Source organism: Sebastes umbrosus, chromosome 17 (assembly GCF_015220745.1).
Source record: "Sebastes umbrosus isolate fSebUmb1 chromosome 17, fSebUmb1.pri, whole genome shotgun sequence".
Lineage (NCBI taxonomy): Eukaryota > Metazoa > Chordata > Actinopteri > Perciformes > Sebastidae > Sebastes > Sebastes umbrosus.
The window spans coordinates 14,254,095-14,275,157 of NC_051285.1; the positions used below are offsets into that span (position 1 = coordinate 14,254,095).

At 38.6% G+C, this 21,063-nt stretch overlaps 2 protein-coding genes and 1 non-coding gene across 7 annotated transcripts in view; 1 reads left to right on the top strand and 2 right to left on the bottom strand.

Moving 5' to 3' along the window:
- The window catches only part of trim3b (tripartite motif containing 3b), a 42,425-nt gene extending 35,612 nt beyond the window's left edge, over nt 1-6,813 (bottom strand). For 2 of the 5 annotated variants that reach the window (XM_037747974.1, XM_037747978.1), the window contains exons 1-2: nt 4,461-4,866; nt 3,639-3,729 (exon numbers count right to left, since the gene is read on the bottom strand). The gene's annotated coding sequence lies outside the window, so the exon portion shown is untranslated. Of the gene's footprint in view, nt 1-3,638; nt 3,730-4,460; nt 4,867-5,482; nt 5,560-6,660 lie in introns of those variants that run through there. The other 3 variants (XM_037747979.1, XM_037747977.1, XM_037747980.1) reach the window with 3 other exon arrangements.
- trnaw-cca lies at nt 5,775-5,846 on the top strand. Its single transcript has one exon. It is a non-coding gene; the product is annotated as a tRNA-Trp (tRNA).
- A 2,845-nt stretch (nt 6,814-9,658) lies between the features above and the next one.
- On the bottom strand, nt 9,659-19,771 carry fhdc3 (FH2 domain containing 3). Its single transcript, XM_037747606.1, has 12 exons — nt 19,616-19,771; nt 18,052-18,599; nt 17,643-17,704; nt 15,415-15,517; nt 14,528-14,613; nt 13,179-13,279; nt 12,971-13,041; nt 12,720-12,833; nt 12,502-12,572; nt 12,228-12,345; nt 11,945-12,109; nt 9,659-10,993 (listed from the first exon to the last, which is right to left on the bottom strand). The coding sequence occupies exons 2-12, from the start codon at nt 18,541-18,543 to the stop codon at nt 9,899-9,901; spliced, it is 2,478 nt and encodes an 825-aa protein (XP_037603534.1). The 5' UTR covers nt 18,544-18,599; nt 19,616-19,771; the 3' UTR covers nt 9,659-9,898.
- Between the last annotated feature and the right edge of the window lie 1,292 nt (nt 19,772-21,063).

The following is a 21,063-nucleotide window of genomic DNA, read 5'->3' on the forward strand; positions in this document are numbered from 1 at the left end:
ATTATAATGACGGCTGGAGCAGAAAAGGGGACGTAAAGGTGATGTGTGTTTTAAAAAATATCTGTATACTATGGCGGTCCTGTTGACGATTTTCCAAAGTATACCATTCTCAGATTAACTAACTTCAAGGTAGGGCTGCACAATTAATCGAAAATGAATCACGATCATGATTTTTGGCTTCCCACAATTAAATAAACATGATCGACTGCGATATTGACGTTTAAAATGTGTGCTCTGCTCATAGAAAACTCATGCATAAATTCATAAAAATAAGTATTGGGCGATGGTAAATTATAACGCTATCATGACACATCAAATGTAATCATGTAAAATGTAGTTTATGGCGAGAAACTTGAATAAATACAGTTGTTTGAAGGAGATGTTTTCACAGCAATATAAAATAAATAATAGTGAGGGAATTATGACCTGTTTAAATTCCTAACACTAGCTCTAAGCAGATTACAATACATATTTAGAATGACTAAAGACAAGATTTTTTTTAAATCAAAGCAACTATTTAAAAATACAATAATTTATTTCCTTATCATTTGCATTGTGTGTTTTAATGCAAATAACCACAATAGATGACAATAACAAAGTAAAAGGTTAACATTTTGAATTTTTGACGGTTAGAATGAAGCACAACATGGAAGGGATTTAAATGAGAATCTAATGATATGTGAATTTAAATGAATTGCTATCAAATATTTTGTCCCTAAAATCTATAAATAATCGGGATCTCAATATTGATCAAAATAATCGTGATTATCATTTTGGCCATAATCGTGCATCCCTACTTCAAGGAGGACATTACTTTCAGTTCATGCCAGGATATTATTAAAATAGAAACAGTTTTGAAAATATCAATTCAAACATTTCTCAATGATCTATAGATATAAATGTCTATTGTGTGAGATACTATGTGAAAGCCCTACATCAGCACTTTCAACTGCTTTCCACAAGTCGTCTCTACATTATATATGAATAAAGTTATCTTACTAAAATATGCACAGTTTATTCACTAATTAATGGACTATTATTATTATTATACTATTTAGTATGCCAGAAAAAGATTGATGTCAAATGCAGTATGCCAAAAAATACCAGGATGTCCTACTACATCCAGTTGCATTTTGCAGGCTGCAAGCCAGCAAGCTTTTCTGGCTATTCTGACCCACAATCCTCCGCACAGCAGAGTGTCTTGTGAGCAAGAGGGTCAAAGTTCAAGGTGCAATGTTATGATGAAGTAGTATGTCCCAATTGTATGCATACAACAGTATGTACTTTGTAAGGGCAGCTACAGTACGTACTAAAAATAAAAATAAAAAGTATGGGATTTGGAATGCACCCACAGACTGACAGACTCCAGACTCCATGTTGTCAAATCACTGAGCTAAATGTCCACTGTGATGGATACCTTCCATCACAGTGAACATTTAGCTCAGTGATTTCACAAAATTCAGGACAAGGATTTGAGAGTTAGCTGCATTAATTCATTAATCTACGTGACCAGACATTTAAAACTGGTAGAAAATAGTCTTGCATGGACAGATAAAAATTCATAAATGTTAACTGTGATGGTTTATTTGTTTAAAGAAACTCTGCATATGTTTATTATTTTACTGAAATTAAGGGAAAACAGTGTGAAATTTGTATAAAAATGTCTTGTACAATTTGAATAAATGGTCATCAGTAATGTGAAGCAGATAATATGCAGGTAACTGGCTAAAATATGCAAAAACCACTGGCATGAGGTCCCAGTCTTCATGTTCAGAAACAGGAACTTAAGTTAACTTCTTCAAGAGTAACTTAAAATGGTTTAATGTTATGCCACCACTTAAATATAGTGGCAGTAACAGTATTCTTTCTGTCCCAAAATCTCCACTCAAAAACCCTTCATTAGCTGTATGAGAGTGGACTTTCAGCTAACTGGTAGATTATGTCTTAGATGGATTTTTAAATCCGGCTAAACCCTTGTGAAAGTGGTCAGATGGGTATTAGTTGTGGGAGAGTAGCCTGAGAATCAGGCAGTAATGGAGTTTTGGCTGCTGCAGCAGTGAGGTGTGTGGGGGAGGCTGTATAAGCTGGATGTATTTGACTTCTTATTCTGTTTCCAGACACCCAGAATAAGAATTGTGACTCATTTAAAATTTGCATAATGAGCTGCTGTTTTAGTAGATGCTGAATACACACAGATTGCGGTCGCAAACGCAATAAAAACTGCAGCACACATTTGCGCAACATCATTTTTTATCTTTCTTGTGCTGGCCAGTAACAACACAAATGCACACTGACAGGCACACACATCTTCCTGCTTACTCCCAAGGTCTTATGACCTTAAACAATTGACTTAACCGAACCAACCACAGATGATAAATCACAAACATTACAGTCTGACCCCTGTAAGAGAGACATGCAGAACTCAGACTGAGCCCCATGCTTCCATCCTTCTGTCCAGATTACCTGCTAAATATTTTGATCGACAGAAAGGAAATCTGGCTTTGGTCTACTAAAAGGATATAAAACACATCTATGGAAAAGACATAAATATTGACAGCATCGCCATCCATTCACCTTGCTGGCAACAATGTGACATTTACCCAGCTAATCAATGTGCCCTGCGCTGCTGCTCCAACTCCCTGATGTTTAAGCCCATCTCATCAGTGCAGACAGAAAACAGCATGCATCCTAATCAGAGCGAGTACAACCGGAGCAGGAAGGACATTAATATCAGCACTGAGCAACCCTATTTTAAGGTGACTGATGAATATGATTACTGCTTTATTGATGACAACACACCCAGTGAGAGAACTAGAAAGTTCTTCAAGAAATGGCTTTTGGAGAACCAACAATGTTGGCACTGATAATTGTAGGCTACTCATACTGTACTTGTGTTTTGTCCGCTCATTTTGTTTAAAGGGCCTGTTTGTAAGAATCAGAAATGCTTGTTAACAGCGACACCTGTGGCCGTTAACTCAACGAAAGTCAGCGTCGGGCTCGCGCTTGTGCTCGCTCTCAATAGACATGAACGAGACTGCTCAAAACACAATATCACTCTATATTTCACCTGCTTGGCAGTAATGTTAGCTGACCAGACGAAGGTCTCTCCATGAATCAATGCTGATCCTAGTGTTGGCTTTTCCTGCCTCAGCCTCCCGACTGTGGCCGGAGGAAGACACAGGCACACGGTCGGAGACGATAACGTTTGTCGCTGTGGAGCCCCGTCACTTCACAAGACACAGCGAACCTCTGTTGGTCTGGAGGAGCTGCAGCATTTATTTCTGCACAAACGTCCACTGTACATTCACTAGATATTCTCAGAGCTACAGTCTTCTGCAGTGTGTAGTGTGCGGCATGCACGTGAGGTGGAGCGAGCTGAGTGAAGGCAAGCAGGCAGAGGAGCAGAGTACAGCAGAGACTCCTGCCCTGGAGACCAAAGCTACTGTCTCCTCCTCGTCCTCCGACCGCGGCCAACACTGTTTTGCAAGACGGGCTTCACTAGAAATAACTTTGCAGTTGCAAGTTATGAAAGGCACCACAGCTTGGTGATATAATCTTTCTATATGGGCAGGGTCAAACAACAGACAATGCAAAATGTGTGCAAACAAAAAAAACACACATCTTTTGTGTGCACTTACCCATCCATTCTGCTACTGTATGAACCAGCTGGTCGATAATGAAGGTTAGCAGGCAAAGTGTCCTACTTTCTCCAGATGATCCTCTTCCTTCCTATGCAGAAAACAGCTGGGATTAACACACAGATTTAAATGCATCTAAATTATAAAAAAAAATAATACAAATTTATAACACTACAGGAATTCTGGAAATTGTATCCATATTACCACAGATTAATTTAGCCTACATCCGGGTCTTCTTGGATTGTGTAGTGATTTGTGATGATACTGAAACTACTAATAATTTATTTTTTCATTGTATGTATTCTGGAGCTTTAAAGCTTCATATATACATGACTGGCTTTGCCCAAAAGTTTCTCATCTGGGAAACTTCTCTCAAAAGGACATTGTTTATGGACTTGTCATGGACAATAACAAAGATGACTTTCTGGTAAATAATAATTTTATTTGCACAAATCCAACTATATGAACGTGAAACCTAGACTTAATGTGTTTCATTCTGAGTTTCTATCTTACATAAAAGCCCCTAAAGTCATGAAAAAACAAAATGCATTGAAATGTTTTAGTATAATAGAAGAATATGAATTACAGGTACAGCCCTATAGCCCTTATTTTAATTTATTATTATTTTCATGTATAATTTTACATATTTTATTTGTTCTTGTTCTGTATGCCTGTATCCTTTTACTGTAATGCAATGATCTATGAGCCATGTTGTTTGTAAATTTGAATTTGTAGTGGGGCCATGACCATGAACTACTATTTCACATGTATTCCTTTAGAAATTGCTTTACTTAAGTTCAAGTTGAATAACTTGTTACTTACGTGCATCTTTTAGAGGACCAACTATAATTTAGTGAAGGACCTTCGTGGCTCTGTGTTGGACGTATCGTGGTGGATGTATGTTGTAACATAATTGGCGCAGGTAGCGAAAGCTAGCTAGCTAACGTTAGCAGCGTGGGGCTAGCTCGGACTAGCACGAGCTCCGAGTTAGCCGATTAGCTCAGAGAGTCGACCGACGACGGAACCGAGATTACACAGTACTTTACATCGACCATATACCATGCCAGGTCTCTACGGCAACTATATTAACTAATTATACATGAGTAGTAGAACATAGACAGCTAAACCTGCACTAGTTTATCTCTTCTGGACGTCGGTCAGAGTAGTAGTAGTAGTAGTAGTAGTGGTTGTGTTGTGACTGATAAAGCTACCGCTCAGAATTACCTACTAACACGATGTGCGCATGCGCAGTGCGTACCTATATTTATAGATGTAGTAGCTTATTCTGATAGATATTTCCTACCTGACAGAATTGGTAAAGTTAAGTTCAATACAGTAGTTACATAAACATGTATAAAAAATAATATAAAAATAAAATAAATTATACAACAAAGAAAATGTAAGGAAAGAAAAAGATGAATAAAAAGAAAAGAAAAAACAATCGGGGTCTGTTACACAATTGGAATAAATTTCAAATGTCTAATTATTCTAATAGTTTTTGTCAATTTAGAATTTTTGAGTTTTAAGTTTTCAATCGTAGTCAAATGTGTTTTAAAATCTTTAAAAGTATAAAATGAGGGTATTCTTTACTTCTGTTGAATAGGCCTTTTTTCCTTTTTCACAGAAGACATTTTGACATGTCACAGGAGGAAAAGCACCTGTCTTACCTATGACAAGTCAAAATGTGTGCCGTGAGAAAGATCTATTGCACCACCTAGTGGCTGATTGGGGTGACTAGATCATCCACGGCATCCTACTGGATGGAACTACACTATAGGGACACGTACTCTTCCATACTTCCATAACCATGCAGATAAAATGAAGAAGTAGCGCTGTGATCTCACTTTGTGCTCTTCTTTAATGTGAACATCAAGACACAACACTCAGTGAAGCCACGCGTAAAAGACAAATCTGATAACATCTGCGAGAAAAAAACACAAAAACAAATTAAATATTTATAATTATCTGAGATGCATACTGAGAAAAGTATTGTCTTGTGTGTAAAGACAAATAAAGGTTTGGTGTGTGTAAAAGCTTATGATGGAGAAGACAAAAAACTTTGGGTAAATATCCAAAACGACCCACCAGAGTGGACAAAAATAAATTCTATTGTACGTCATGATGAAATATGTATACGGCTTCGTGGCGCAACGGCAGCGCGTCTGACTCCAGATCAGAAGGTTGCGTGTTCAAATCACGTCGAGGTCATTTATTTAGTTGTTATAGAGTTGGGGATTGTCTGTAGGAAAACAATAATCAAAGTGACGCAGAATTATCCTCCAATTTCACGGTTTGCTACTCGAACTTTCAAAATGAACATAAGGTTTATAATATAGACCTCCTGTGTTTTCTGGGTGCCCAAGTGTAAAATCAATGTTTACTTTTTTTCCTGAAGTTTTCCTTAAACTCCACACCAGTCATTTTAATTTACAATTTCTTGAAACCTGATTCTCTTTTGCAGGTTTCTCATGTTCCCACGCTTAATCAGTTCCAGTCAATGGAAGTTCAAATCAGGTTTGATTATTGAATCACTGTCAATCAAAAATATAAAGTGGCCTCTTTTTTTTCCAAGGCTGGACATAAGGCTTGAAAAGTAGCTGACACTTTCTACCGCAGAGCAGTCGCAGGTTCAACATTCATACATAAATACATGTATATACATATATATATATGTATACATATATATATATACACATATAGTACAGAGTGTAAGTATATAGTGTCACCTCCAAACCCCAAATGTGATTAAAAAAGCAACTCTGGAAACACATCTCAATGCCTCATGAGTAGATTCTTCATCCTTTCCAACCTCAAATCTGATTATAAACAGTCTAATGTCCGTAGCTGCTGTGGTGGATTAAGTTCCCACACAGTGTGTCTGTCATCTGTCATGTTACCAAAGAGCAAAACAGTGCTTAATGCTTTAGGCTTACACAGAAATATTTCACTTTTGACTTGACAACATTACTGTATCTCATAGCTGATCTATGCATTCTCAAAAACATGTTCAGCATTAATCTACCTTTTCCGTCCAGCTGCCAATCCAGGATTGTCACTATACAGGTTTTTTCTTTCATCTGTAAATCCTGTTGACCTTGCCGCTGTGCATTTCCCCCTTTGTGTTTTCTCTGTTTTTAAAATACTGGCTTCTTCTCTCCTCTCACATGCTCCTCTCTGCTTAAATGCTTCCTCACAATACAACTTGCAAGTCTCCCTCCCTCTCTCCCTTGGTCCAAGTTTCCCCCCTTCCCCACCTCCTTTCTCTTCTCTATTCATGCCTGTTTCTCATCTTTCACTGCTACACACACACACACACAGTTGATTAGCGTAGCCCTGGTGAGAGCCAGGTCACCTCGAGTCCTCAGGAGTTGACTCACATGAGACGGTCCTTATAAAAGCACTCAACATTTTATCACAATGGCCCGATTGTACTCTGGAGCTCTCATTTTACACCAAACAGGTCAGTCGCTGCTGACGCAGCAGCTCCAAACTATACCACGCTGTTATCTCTGCTTGCGTACAAGGCTGTGCTTTCAGCTGTTGTTTGGCTGACACAAAGACCTTGAAGGAGAGCTTGGATGCTTATACTGTAGCTTAAGAGAAAAGACTTCTATTGTCAGAGAGTAGTCTAAAAAAACTGCCCATATATTTCATTCTATTCATTGTGCCCGTTGATTTGAAATGCCAGGCGACTGAAAATGTCCCCATTGAGCGCTCGCCAGTGGGAGGGATGGATGTGGGAGGACAACAGAACAGTCAGAAAAGAGCCTGTATTGAGCAGTTTGTTCGAGAGAGTATTATTACACTGAGAGCTTGAAGGAAAATGGCTGTAAACAAACCCTTGTTGCCCAAGTAACACAGCTGAATGTCTCTTTCTTCTCTTTCTGTCCAAAATCTCAGCTACTGCTGAGAAGAGACACCAGGGTGGCACAGTGGTGGTGGGACAGATCACCCAGCAACAAGGCGTCCTATTCAGATTGTGGTGACAGCATCAGATAGGAGTTTGACATTTAAATGAATATACCTTTGATCTGAATTTCCAATCTGGTTGCTTTTGTGTTTGGGGTTGTCTCAGTGTTCATATCCCTTTAATGCTCTACTCAACTGTTTGGTAGGGCACATTTTGAGTCACTATGACCAGCTTTACGAGGGACTGCACAGCATTTTTATCCCATGTCCCACACATTGAGACAATGTCCCACATTTTCATTGTCTCTAGTTTTCAAAAGTCAAACCACTGCAGGACAGACGCTTTTTTAAAATCTGGCTTTCATCCAATGGGGCTGTGTTTGCTGCCAAACTGCACACACGCGGGTCAAGTGCAGGTTAACATTTCACCGTCTTTGCTACGATATGCCCAAAAGGGAAAATTGCAAGTCACAGCAAAGTCACAAGCTATACAGATTTAGGCGTAATATGATGGAAACTACCATAAAGTAAAGGAAGAGCAGCTACAACAAAGACTTTGAAACTACTTATAAGTATTTATAAGCCGGTTGAAGGCAATTCTCCGAGTTTTTTGTGAAATTTGCCAGTTATTTTTCAATTTCACACGGGGGGAATACGACATGAAGCGACATAGTTCATGTGTGTCTAACAAGAACCGTGCAGCTCAAAAAGAGATGTGCTGATCTATGGATGCATTCGGGCAAAGCATAGAGATGTTACAAGATAAGGGCCAGAATAGAAATGTTTATTATTTAAGTTAGATAGACATTATATCAAAATTGTAGACTACCTCTTAGCCTTAGTAAGGTGTCCCACATTGTCCCACACAAACATACTCTTTGTCCTACATTTGGTTTGTCGGGAACTGGTCACCCTAGTCACTATATCTTATTGAAAAATGTGTGGCTCAACCCGATTGAGCCATCTCTACCACTCGGTTCAGGTATGTTATGCTAAAAAAAATACATTCGATGTTGCCGTGTCTTTAAATAAAATGCCTTTTTAGTTCGCCTTCTTATAGGAAGCTAGCAAAAAAAAGGTCTGGTTTTAAGGTTTAAGGTTTTCAACGGTAGGCACATTCTTTTGACATACAGTCTCAGACGTCTTAATGAACAGAATTATGTACCTTGATACTAAAATAAAAAGTCTAATAAGGGGCAAATACTTTCCTGAAAACATGCTCTACTAAACGGTTCAGTTGATGATGTAATTAAAATGTACTGTTTTCAACAAAATAAAACAACTTTTGACTATTCATTGTATTAATATGGTAAATTGAATGGTATACCATTTTATATATATATATATATATATATACAGAAATAATTTAATAAGTGGGATGTTTTACAGTCTAAAAACATGCTCTACCAAACGGTTGAATTGTCATGTACTGGTAAAAGTAGTTATTTTAAGGTAATAAATTTACAATTTCTATGAAATAAAAAACACAACATTAACTGTTGTTAATGTCATATATTTAATGTTATTCCATTATATATTTGATTTAAAAAATAATAATAATATCAGTATGATTTTTCACCATTTCTGAGATATTTTCAAAGTAGCCTACTGTAAATATGGAAAAAACTAGAATAATTACATGGACATAATACTAGTATTGGTAATACTACTAATTCCATATTAACAAATTGACATATGCTGGTATATTAACCTACTACTGCAAGATAATAATTTTGTCTTTTACCATGAAGTGTCATCTCAACCGTTTAGTAGAGGCCTTTTTTTTTTTTTTTTTTAAAAAAGTGGTCTGTTAAAAAAAAACCCAAAAACATTGATTGTTGTTATAATTAGCCCAAGGGCATAATAAATGCAAAAAGAAAAAAAAAATCCATTGCTTTTTTCTTAATGAGGACATTAAAGGGAAATCCTACAAGTGTTAAAAGCCTAAAAGTTAAAACAAGGCTCCCTTTGCTACTCAAACAACTGCCTTCCAGCCAGACTGACGGAGAGAAGAAATAATAGATGAAGTGAAAGGCAAGAACTGGAAGAGGAGACATTTCAACCTTAAAAAGCAATAAATAATAAATGTTACTGAGTGAATACAAGTAAAATTAAAAGAGTAGAATAACACCCTTTATTGCGCACAAAAAGACAAAAAGACAAAAAGAGAGAATAGATTTTTGAACGTGGTTTGACTCCCACAAAATCAAAACCTTCAAAGTTCAAAGCAAGTCCCCATTTGCCTTGGGTCGAATGAAAGATAAAAAAAAACATTGAAAAAAAGACAAACAAATTTTAACAATTAAAACACACAAAAAAAAGACAGTTTGTCTCTAAATAATTTTTTTAAATTAAGTATTAGATCCTTTGAAGTGTTTTTCCTCCACATCACCGAGCTTACTTCTGCCTCCAATGCGTCTGAAGAAGGAAATTAACCCAGAATTGCTCGCTTGACCTTCTACGTGATTCCCCGTCTTCCTCTCCCTGACTCCTGCTCCTTCTTCTCTCCTCGATCCAGACGAGTATGACCTTTGAGACGTGCTTCTCTGGAACAAGTCTCCCAGCCGGAAGACAGACGTTGGAGATTGCCTGGTTTCATCCATGGAGACAGACCTGAGGATCGGACCCTTGGACACGGCTGTGTGACTGGGGCACTCGGGAAGAGACGAAGATCCCCCAGATGGAGAGGTTGGATTGTCCCGACTGGAGGAATTGGGGAGATAATCGCCTACGCCACTCTCCCAGACTCCATCATCAAAGTCATCTCCAACCGGCATTGAGGACGGCCTGAGTTGGGGTGATTGTCTGTTTATGTGGGAGACGTTTCTTTGGGAGCAGGTGAAAGGGCTCACGATAGTCCATGGGGAGCCCCTCTCACCCCCATTGTTGGCAAAGAAGAAGTCTCTGGTTCTAGGCCGAGGGGTGCTTGGCGTAGCTGGTGCGTCTTGTGCCCGCTCTGACCGGCGAGGAGTGCCTGAATCTCTGTCCCCATCGAGGCTACTTTTGCTGTTTTGGTAGCGAAGCACCTTCCGAGTTATCACACGCATCGTCTCAGCTTCTTCTACTTCTGCTGTTATCCCTTCCTCTTTCTGCGGTTTGGGATGTTTCTTCTCAGGTCTCTCTTGTCTAGTGCGGGGCGAAGCCTCACTTATTTCTTCAGATGGAACAGCCTGAGAGCTGCGCTCGGACGGGGATCCTTTGATTGTGGGCAGTACGTTCTTCTTGCATCTGACCAATCCGTCTGGAACGGAGGAGAGAAAGCTGTGTAAGGCCGACTCCAAGCTTGAGGAGTCCTGGTCGGCCTCACGTCGCGGGTGAGACACTGTGGAGCGGCGTTTGGTTGAAAGACGCACACTATTGGTTGAAAGACGCACACTATTGGATGAAAGACGCGCACTCTCCTTCCGCTTGCGCCTCTGCTCTGCTGCCTCTCGCTCTCGGTTCTCCTACAGCCGTGTCAAGGGAGAATATATTCAAGTAAGATACAACACTAATGACACAAGGGGACAGGAAGACAGCACTTATCAAAATTAAAGTGGCAGAATATTTTTGGCATCATTGGGTAAAAATCCCATAATAACCTTTCAACATATTGTAATTCAAGCGTTCTGAGAGAAAACTAGACTTCTGCACCTCCTCATGGCTCTGTTTTCAGGCTTTAAAAAATCTATCCTGTGATGGGAGACTTTGGCCAATCACAGGTCATTTCAGAGAGAGAGTGTTCCTATTGGCTGTCTATTCAATGGTGGCAGCTCTCAATCACTCACAAACTCCGATCAAACGGTCAAACAAGGCAGCGCTGATCAAATAAGAATCAATATTCTGTTACTGTAATGCCTATTTCTCACCTCAAATGTTTTCAGAAACATCTTGTAGTGTGCCGGGTCACAAACTTTCTCATTTTACAGCTAAACAGTATGCTACAAGATGCTTCTGAAAACATTTGAGGAGAGAAATAGGCATTACAGTAACAGAATATTGATTCATATTTGATCAGCGCCGCCTAGTTTGACCGTTTGATCAGAGTTTTTGTGAATGATTGACAGCTGCTCAGAGATGGCAAGGCTCAAGCTCGGCCGTGATTGGTTGTTTGCCTCTGGTCTGTGAAATCTTGCAGATGCCATTAGGAGCACCGGAGGACACAGGGGCATATGATTTTTTTCAGATTACCTGTCTCATGCACTACTGTCAGGATATAGTGACCATTTTATAAAAATAACTTTTTTAATCATATCTGCTCCAATTCTACCCACTGCAGCTTTAAAAGTACTCAACATTAAACCATTAAAGCTTCCTTTAAAGTGACCCTTCAATAAAAAGCAATGGCATAATTTTTCCCTGTGATGCGGTTTATTCCATAGCACGTAAGTTTTTATGTACATTATTTCTATTCTTACCTGTACAGCAGTTTCAAACCGCTTGCAAAAGGAATGAAAGATGGAGCAGCACTCCCCCAGTTTGAAGGTAGCCGGGTCTTCACAGAAGTACTCAGCGACAGCGTCGCTCAGGGCCTTTAGCTCCTGAAGAGACGACTCCACATCTGCCAGCTTGGCCTCAGCCCTCTGAGGAATGAAAACATAAAAAGGGTTTAAAGCAGAGAAATGCAGTGTAGACTGACTGAAGTATTCCCAAGCTCAGTTTTGCACAATATAAAGGTCAAACAACGAGGGGAAACTTTACCAAGAAAAATGTCTCCATTTGTTGTAAGAGGCCAGGCTGTCTGCTGTTGTACAATTTCACTTCCTTGACCTTCTTGACTTCCCTCTCAAAGTCTGAGATGACCTCCTCTTTACAAATCCTGTATTGGCAGGCGACAGTTACACATTGACATAACACAAAATTGTGCAACATACCAATAAGATGCAGTATCAGATTGAAACAGATATGACAACATTTGAAGCTACACGCTCAGGTAAATCACCAAACAGATTGTCAGTGTACTCATGATAACCACCTCGATCCCATCCCGATGTGTTCAAGCTGGGTGTGAAAAGTGAGCAGCTCGCCATCGATGTCCTCTGCTTGCTGTGGGCGGAAGATAAAAGAGGTATAGAGCAATAGTGAGTAAAAAAGATGGAGCAGGAGAATAAATCAGTTACATAACTGTTTAGGTTTTCATGATTTCGCAGATATGTTCTTCATCCGTCTATCCATCCCAGGGCTCCTCCTCACCTTGGCAACGAAGTGCATGAGGTTCATGCCAGGCTTGTTGGCCTTGGTGTCGGCCAGCTTGAGCAAAGAGGTCATCCTGAAGCCAATGGCATTGGCACTGATGCTGTAACCACCCTGAATAATAAATCAGTTGAATGGTCCATTCATCAGTATCATAAATGCTGAGTAAAAGGCACAAAGGGGGCAGCTTAAATGCATCAGATTGAATACAATAAGTAATAAAAGCATAATTCTTAAAGAAAAATACCAACAGCGTTCATGTAATTCCCGGCTTTTAATACCAGACGAATGACCGAGTGGAGGTCATCACAGTCCAACAGCTCTGAGGGGAGAGAAGAGAAAGAGATGGAGACAAAGAATCCTTAATATAAACCTTGAATAATGAGAACTGGGCTGTGTAAAAACACATATCCAAGTTGGGATTGTTAGCAGCTTTGGTGGATGTGTGTGAAATGTTACCATTAGCTGCTTTGGTCATGACAGCAACAGAGTTCTTCACCTCCTCCATGAGAGGGAAGAATTCCTCCCTCAGCACCATCGTTTTCAGCCGTTCCTCATAACTAAAAGGCCAAACACATTAACAAATAGGGTTGGGACAATAACAGATTTTACCGAGATAAAAACACTCACAATACGTCAATCCAATATTTCCATTTCCATTATCGGGATAATCGTGAATCTCCTCACGAGTGACTTGAAAATGCGGTCTTGCTCGTTTCATCCTTTATTTATGCAGGGGACCTCATGATTTATAATTACCTTATTTAAGATTGTTTGTTTGTTCTTCACTAAAAAGGATGTTCCCTAAAAAAAGATGTGTATCCTATCTGTAATGCAATAAAAAAAAAACTGTTTCTTAACTAAATGTAAGGTCAAGTGATTCCAGTATGTTTTAGTGCCATTTTAATAGTTTTAAGCACATTTGATGATAATCAGGATAATATTGTGAATCGAAATTATTTTGGCCAGGATAATATAATAATACCCATACAATAGTTTGCACCACATGTAGTGTTTTAATTGTCTATCTCCACACTAGGTTTATGGGTGGCTGTATAAATGTATTTTTAGGGTAGGTTTTTGTTTTTGTTTCTTTCGGCCGTTGTTGGCTGTAGGTGAGTAGGAGGTTTATAGCTGGGTTAGGAAGCATGTTTGGTTTTGTTTGTTTTATGATTTGGCACCACCAGTAGCCCTTCCTTTGTTCCATGCCTCTTAACTTCTTTATGTTTTTGTACTTTGGAGCAGCAGAAGCTCAAAGTTTTGTACTTTTGTGAAAAAAACGGGCGCTAAAAAAATAAATGGCAGTGTTTGCCCGACTACATCGGCAGTCTTGTTGCTTCCCTTATCCCTAGACATCTCAAGGGTTGTAACAAGTGACAAGACATTTTCATATCGTCTCATGCCTATTAACAAAACTGCTACTTAGTTACTGCATTATCAGTTTTATTACCTGTTGTTAAGTCAAGAGACCTCTGGATGAGGCAAAATTTTCAAAATGAACAACAAATCACTAGAATTAATAACACAGGTTTCCTCAACGTACACCCATTTGGATGTGTTGTAAGTAAAGTCTGTGTGATAGGATTATAAAAATAAATCAACCAAAAAAACTGTACTATACATTTTTTCACCGTCAGCATTTCAGCAAATATTCTTTTGTTTTCTTTTATGTTGCAAATGTTTCACTCATTTGTTAGTTGGCATGAGATTGCAAAGAACATTTCTTGAACTAACATGAAATCAAACATGTCATAAATGTTTTGAGTTACGCCAAAACATAAAAAAAAAAAGTTTTTTCGAAGACTCACCCTGCCACTTTGACCAGCTGCACCATGAACTGGTCGGCCTCAGGTAACACAGAGAGGTTCCCACTGAATGACAGCAGCTGCTTCACCTGTGCACACACACATGTTTGATTCAACAAACAAGGATGACAGGTTTTCTTCATTCATTCCCTCTTACATAAATTACGAGATTACATTTGAGAAAAAGGGAATTGGAGTCCGTATGTATCCGGTATTTAATCAGTAGTGTTGTAGTCCTCGAGTTCGGTCTCAAGACCACTTTTTGAAGGTCCTGGTCTCGTCTCGGAATCTACCGCATTTTTACTCGGCCTCAGACAACGAGGGATTTTATTTAAAGACCGGTCAAGACCAAAACTGCGGGTACATCACTAAATTGCCTGGGCTTTGTCTGATTTGTTTATTAACATCATGGCTGTGATAATGATGTGCTCATAGAAAACAAAGGACAATTTCCACACATAAAATTCCCCTCTGCAATGCCTTTTGATTATTTTATCAAGACATTTCTCATGGTGCACTTATACATACACACATCTACTACTATTGCCACTGTATGTGGCAATACAAGAGGCGAACGAAGAGGAATCTTTATTTGTTTTCTGTGGGTGTTTTTGTGGGAATGTGGCTCTTTCAGATCAATTTGAGGAGTGCCTCCGTGGTTTGCATGTTCCACAAGTCAAGACCAAGTCCAAGGTAGGTCTTTAATAATGAAGGTAAATGATGAACTTTAGGTTTACTTTCAAATAGAGGAAAATGTAAAATCTAATCTCAGGATGATACCTGGCCTTACTTTAGTTTTTATTCCAAGACAATTAATGTTCATTAGGCTCATTTTATGCATATAGGACCAAAGTGGAAAGATGAGAAGGGCCGAGTGGAGCGGTTGTTACCTCCCTTTCTTCTGGCAGCAGTTTACAAAGCTCTATCAGTTTTCCTGTCCCAAATCTGAGCCAGTTCCCTTGACGAATGTCCTGCACCATTTCTGTCACCGGCCTGCAGAGGGAGACAAAAGACAACAGTAACAAAAAAAAAAGCACTCGTGCTGCATTACAGTTTTTTTTTTACATTCACTAACATCCTTTTGTCCAATCTGTAGTCACATTTTCAAAACTCTAAACATAATCAGCACAACATCCATCTGAATGTTCAAAATAGTAATAGTAAAATAGAGTCACAGGGGTGGATAAGGCATGCCAAGTGTTTTCTATGCAAGGTGCATAGCAAGAGACAACATAAGATTTGAGGTGGACGACAATATGTGGCCAAATGCTGAAGAATGTATAGATTAGACCAGGACTGCATTTTTGTATATTGTATAAAATAAAGATGATTCATTCACTTTTTAGATAGTATGTTGCCAGAAATGCACACATTCAAGACTCAACCCAAAAATGTACTTTAGTGGTTTACAGTAAAAGGAAACTTTATTATAAAAAATGATGGCTTTCATATTGTCTATTGTTTGCAGGTGGAACTCAGCTTTAATCAACTATTTGGCTAATTGTGTGATGTAGGTGCATTGCTGTGTTAAGAGTTTAGAAAAAAGTCTAGGTAAACGCTTGTTAGCTTTCTTAAAAAACTGTCAAGTCCTGCCATAATCAACAGGACTAATCAAACACGATAAGTCACAAATTACAGAGGCCTAAAACCTGCTGGAGTGAGGTTGTCCATCACATGAGCTCCATGCTCTGCTTTATGTTTTCTATTCTAAGTTGCTGGTGCAGACGACTGCCTGATGTGAGTAAGCCCTCGAGGTGTTGCATTGAAATGGTGGGAAACCTCTACAGTGCATGTACAGTAAGACTAGAGAGGATATTGGATGTTGCGGCTTCCCGGGTGACCTCTGCTAACACCACGACTACAAAATCACCCATATCTCTAATAGCACTTCACATTAAAACAAGGATTTTCAATTGTCCAGCAAATGCTTTCAAATAACGTCACCAGGTGCATTTTCGTCACTACCACACAGAAGCAGACGCAATTTGAATTAGACTAACAGGCTAGAGCAGACACCAGCTGTTGACATACATTGATGTACATCTGATATTCAAAGTGAGGGCTGAGTGAAAGTGACATCATATCGATGAGGTTCAGACAGAAACTGGCTCCACTGCTGAAGACTACATAAACAGTTTACATGTTTAGGTAATTTAAAGTAACTAAACTATGTAGAATTACAATTTGGATGTCAAAAACTAAATGAATCTCTAAAATTTGAACATCAAAAAAGAGAAAAACGAATGTGACATGTGAGTTAATACTGCAGTTCCCTGGGAATGCCATACATTAAAACAGCGACACCTATTTCAGAAGTTATTGTCCCTGTTAGTCAGTTAGACATAAAAACATGGGAAAATAGGGTCCAGGTTGAAAAATACCGAAGTTGCGCTTTAAGAACCTCTGACTTCATTCTGAAACCAATCCTACATACTTGCATACAATGCATAATGCATGCTGAAATTCACCTGTCCCAGTTTTATAAATAATCCAGCCATAATCTAAGAGGAAAAACTGTGGGGGCAAAAGGAAACAATAGCCCATCACTGCCCCGAGGGCCCCAACCAGCGCAACTGGCCGTGTTAGTAGGTAAGTAGGGACTCAACAAGCAATTATGTCCCTGTTGCTACGCTAGAAACTGTATTTTATAAGGAAACAACTACATGGAAAGAATTATATATGCAGTTACATTACACTAGTAATCCAACATGGCAGCTGGGTGTATCCTCCCTTTCCCCCCTCTCTGCTCAGCCTCATCCACTGGGTCAGCACTAGGCTTTCCTATCATTTAAGTGTTAATAAAGTGAGTCATAATTGTTCTCTATGTTGATACTGAACGCCCTCAAATGACGTTTAAAAAGGCATTTCCATTCATTTGAATATGGTCCGCTGAGATAAAGAGCATGCTGGTTGGGTAATGATTAGCGCAGTGGAAGTGACAAAAGTGTCAAGAGACGTTTTTACCTGACTGTGTTTGACATGAAAGCACCCTGCATCTGACTGCTGCTTACTGCACATCTTCCATTTGAAGTTCCTTTGGTTCTGTTTGCATTTCGTGGGTTCATTCACTAAATCATACTAATTTTCTTCTTTCAGATTGAAATTCAGCAATCCTTACCTCTTGAAATGTCTCAGGAAGATCCCAATATTCATGCTCTTTTTGGAGTCAAGGATTGTGACCTAAAGAGAAAAGGAACAAAATCATTAAATAAAAAAAAAAGAAGTTTCACCTGTGTACAGCCATATTCAGATGAGAGGTGAAAACTACACTTAACATTATATTTCACATAATCTTTGAGGAAGTAAAAACACTACCAAACATAGTTTCAATATAGCAGTTCCTCATTGAGGACATGATTAGTGTTGACCTTTTAAAAATCAGTTCCTATTTGTCTGTTCTTTACTTCCCTAGTTTGTCCATTCTGTGTGCGTTTACGTACCCATAAAACCTCAGGATGCTCTGCATCAGTTACTGGAAATCAACCTTTGTCATATTAATGTTCAAGTGCAACCCTATAGCTGTTTACCTGAGGCTCCGGTGGAAAGAGGTCCACGCCATTACAGGTGTTCAGACCCATAGCCCTTGAGTTGCGCAGCGAGCCCCGTTTTTCAGCGTGACTGAACAACTCCTCCATGCTCGGGATGTCCAGCACGATGTCCCTCTGAGGGCGCTTAGACGTCCACACATTCAATTTGCCCAGGACACGCTGGCTGGGGATGGTGTCCCAGTTTAGCTTCTTCATGGAACGTCGCTGGACATTATGAGACCCAAACGAAGGCGGAGGAGGAGGAGGAGGAGGAGGAGGAGGAGGAGGAGGTGGAGGTGGTGGTGGTGGTGGTGGTGCTGCTGCTGCTGCTGCTGGTGGTGGTGGTACAGCCGTGACACACATGGGGGGAGGCACAGGAGGAGATGACTGGAGATCTTCCTGAGCGTCCGGTGAAAGAGGAGGAGAGGAGTTTTGAGAGGAACAGTTGGGAGGAGAGGCAGATTTTAAAATCAGCACTCCCTCCATCTGCATCTCTCAAGTCCAAAGATGATGGGAGGAGGAAGTATCCTGCTGTTAGCCGCTCAGATCTGAGGAGATATAGAAATATACATAAGAAATGCAGTATTTTAGACAAAAAAGTGGATTAGTTTGGAACATGAAGATATGTATCAACAAAGTACATATCATATTTCTGTTCCATTTCTGAATCTGCTACTTTGTTGACAGGCTGCCCAAAAGGCCAGAGCCTATGTCATTTAGCAAAAGGCTTTAATTTCTTTGTCAAAAATCCAACTTAAATATTTAATCAAAGGATAGCCTATATGAGATACATTTCTTTTAGTTTCAGTTATTGTGAGTAACCTGTGAAATGGTTATATCCAAAGGCAGATAATGTAGTTTGTAAATATTGTGCCATCACTTCCTCAATCACAGATTTCATTATTATTCTACCTTCTACTTCTCTTCCTTGAACTATACAATATAGCATAACATTTGCTCCATAAATAATGTCATCCCCTAAATTCTTCCATATGCAAAACCTCATTGAGAAAATCTCACTTTTTAATTCTTCCCTCTTCACAGCAAAGATTAATGCCTCACATAACTTGAATTATACTTTATATTACTTATAAGAGCCCAGTGGTGTATTCGGCTTACATGTTATCCATGAAGCAATATATTCACATATAAAATGTTACTTCAAAATATGTTTCTACAACGGCTTGCTGCCATATCCGCTGCTCATCTCAGAGGAGGAAAGCTGTTGAAAGTAAGAGGCTTACCGACTAAAATCAATCAAATTATACTGAAACATATCCTATTTGGTGAGATATTTGTATGCCGAATATAAAAGTTGACACAAGTGACTCTGAAAGTGTTGTTAAAACATGTTAAAACGTGTCTGTGCGTTTCCAACAAATAAGGCATCATTAATTTGTCAATTTCTTAACGGAATTTCGCTGTCATTTCTTTGCATCCAATTAAGGGCTCACATCCTCACAGAACATAACAAATCAGCCACCATACAAAATGCAACGACCGGTGGCTCTTTAATAGACGCTGAACTTTCACCAAAGCTCCGTTACAGATATATTTTACTCACCGTGCTAGCTGTCATGTGAATCCTCAGTGTGATCTCGCCTCGTGTTCATGCAGACGAGCCTCCTACAGTCAGTCAGTGTGTCTCACAGACAGCAGTCACAGGTGCAGGACAAAGCCTCCACCAATCACAGTCAAGTTAGCTTCCAGGTAGGGGAGGGAACGCCCCTTTAGGAAGAGGTGAGTAGAATGAATGATGGGTAACCACTAATCCACCAGGTAATCAACAAGGATCAAACTGCTTCTAATATTAACACAAAATAATTCCATATTTAAATAATATATAGATATGAATGTATGTACATGCTCGACATATCTTTATTTGGTTGCCAAATTTTAATTTAAAACTTTAACAAAGGTATGTCAAGCTCAGTATAGCAACAAAGGAATTCAAGCTGAGTATAGTAGCCTATTATTTATTATTATTATTATTATTAATAATAATAATAATAATATATGTGTATACTTATATGTATATGTGTGCATATAGGCATGTGTATATACACACACATACACATATATATATAATATATAATATATATAAATGTATAGCAAAAATAATTCTATATACATTTATATATAATATATAAATATGAATGCATGTACATGCTCTACATATCTTTATTTGGTTGCCGAATTCGAATTTAAAACTTTAGCAAAGGTATGTAAAGCTGAGTATAGTAGCCTATTATTTATTATTAATAATAATAATAATAATAATAATTATATATGTGTATATTTATATGTGTACATATAGGCATATGTGTATATACACACACATACATATGTATATATATATAATATATATAGATATAAATGTATTGCAAAAATAATTCTATATAAATTGATATATAATATATAAATATGAATGCATGTACATATCTTCGAATCTCCAAATTCTAATTCAAAACTTTAACAAAGGCAGGTTAAGATGAGTATGGTAGCCTATTATATGAGAATGCTAATACTACCATCTGCTTTCTATCTCTCTATCTCTTATATATGTAGACAGTATATGTATAGCCTATATATACACATACATATACTGTACAGTATACAGTATACACACACACACACACACACACACACATATACATATATATAGACACAAATATATACATATTAGGGCTGTCAATCGATTAAAATATTTTCATCTGTTCAAAATGTACCTTAAAGGGAGATTTGTCAAGTATTCAATACTTTTATCATGGGAGTGGGCAAATATGCTGGCTTTATGCAAATGTATGTATACATTTATTGATGGAACTCAATTAACAACAAAACAATGACAAATATTGTCCAGAAACCCTCAAAGGTACTGCATTTAGTATAAAAAATATGCTCCAATCATAACATGGCAAGGTCAAGCCCAACAGACAACAACAGCTGTCAGTGTGTCAGTGTGCTGACTTGACTATGACTTGCCCAAAACTGCATGTGATTATCATAAAG

Coding starts and splice junctions, on each gene's coding strand:
- fhdc3 (XM_037747606.1), bottom strand. CDS start 18,543: ATGCAGATGGAGGGAGTGCTGATTTTAAAATCTGCCTCTCCTCCCAAC. Junction 17,705..18,051: donor TCTTTCCACCGGAGCCTCAG/GTAAACAGCTAT, acceptor TTTTCTCTTTAG/GTCACAATCCTTGACTCCAA. Junction 14,614..15,414: donor TGCTGCCAGAAGAAAGGGAG/GTAACAACCGCT, acceptor GTGTGTGCACAG/GTGAAGCAGCTGCTGTCATT.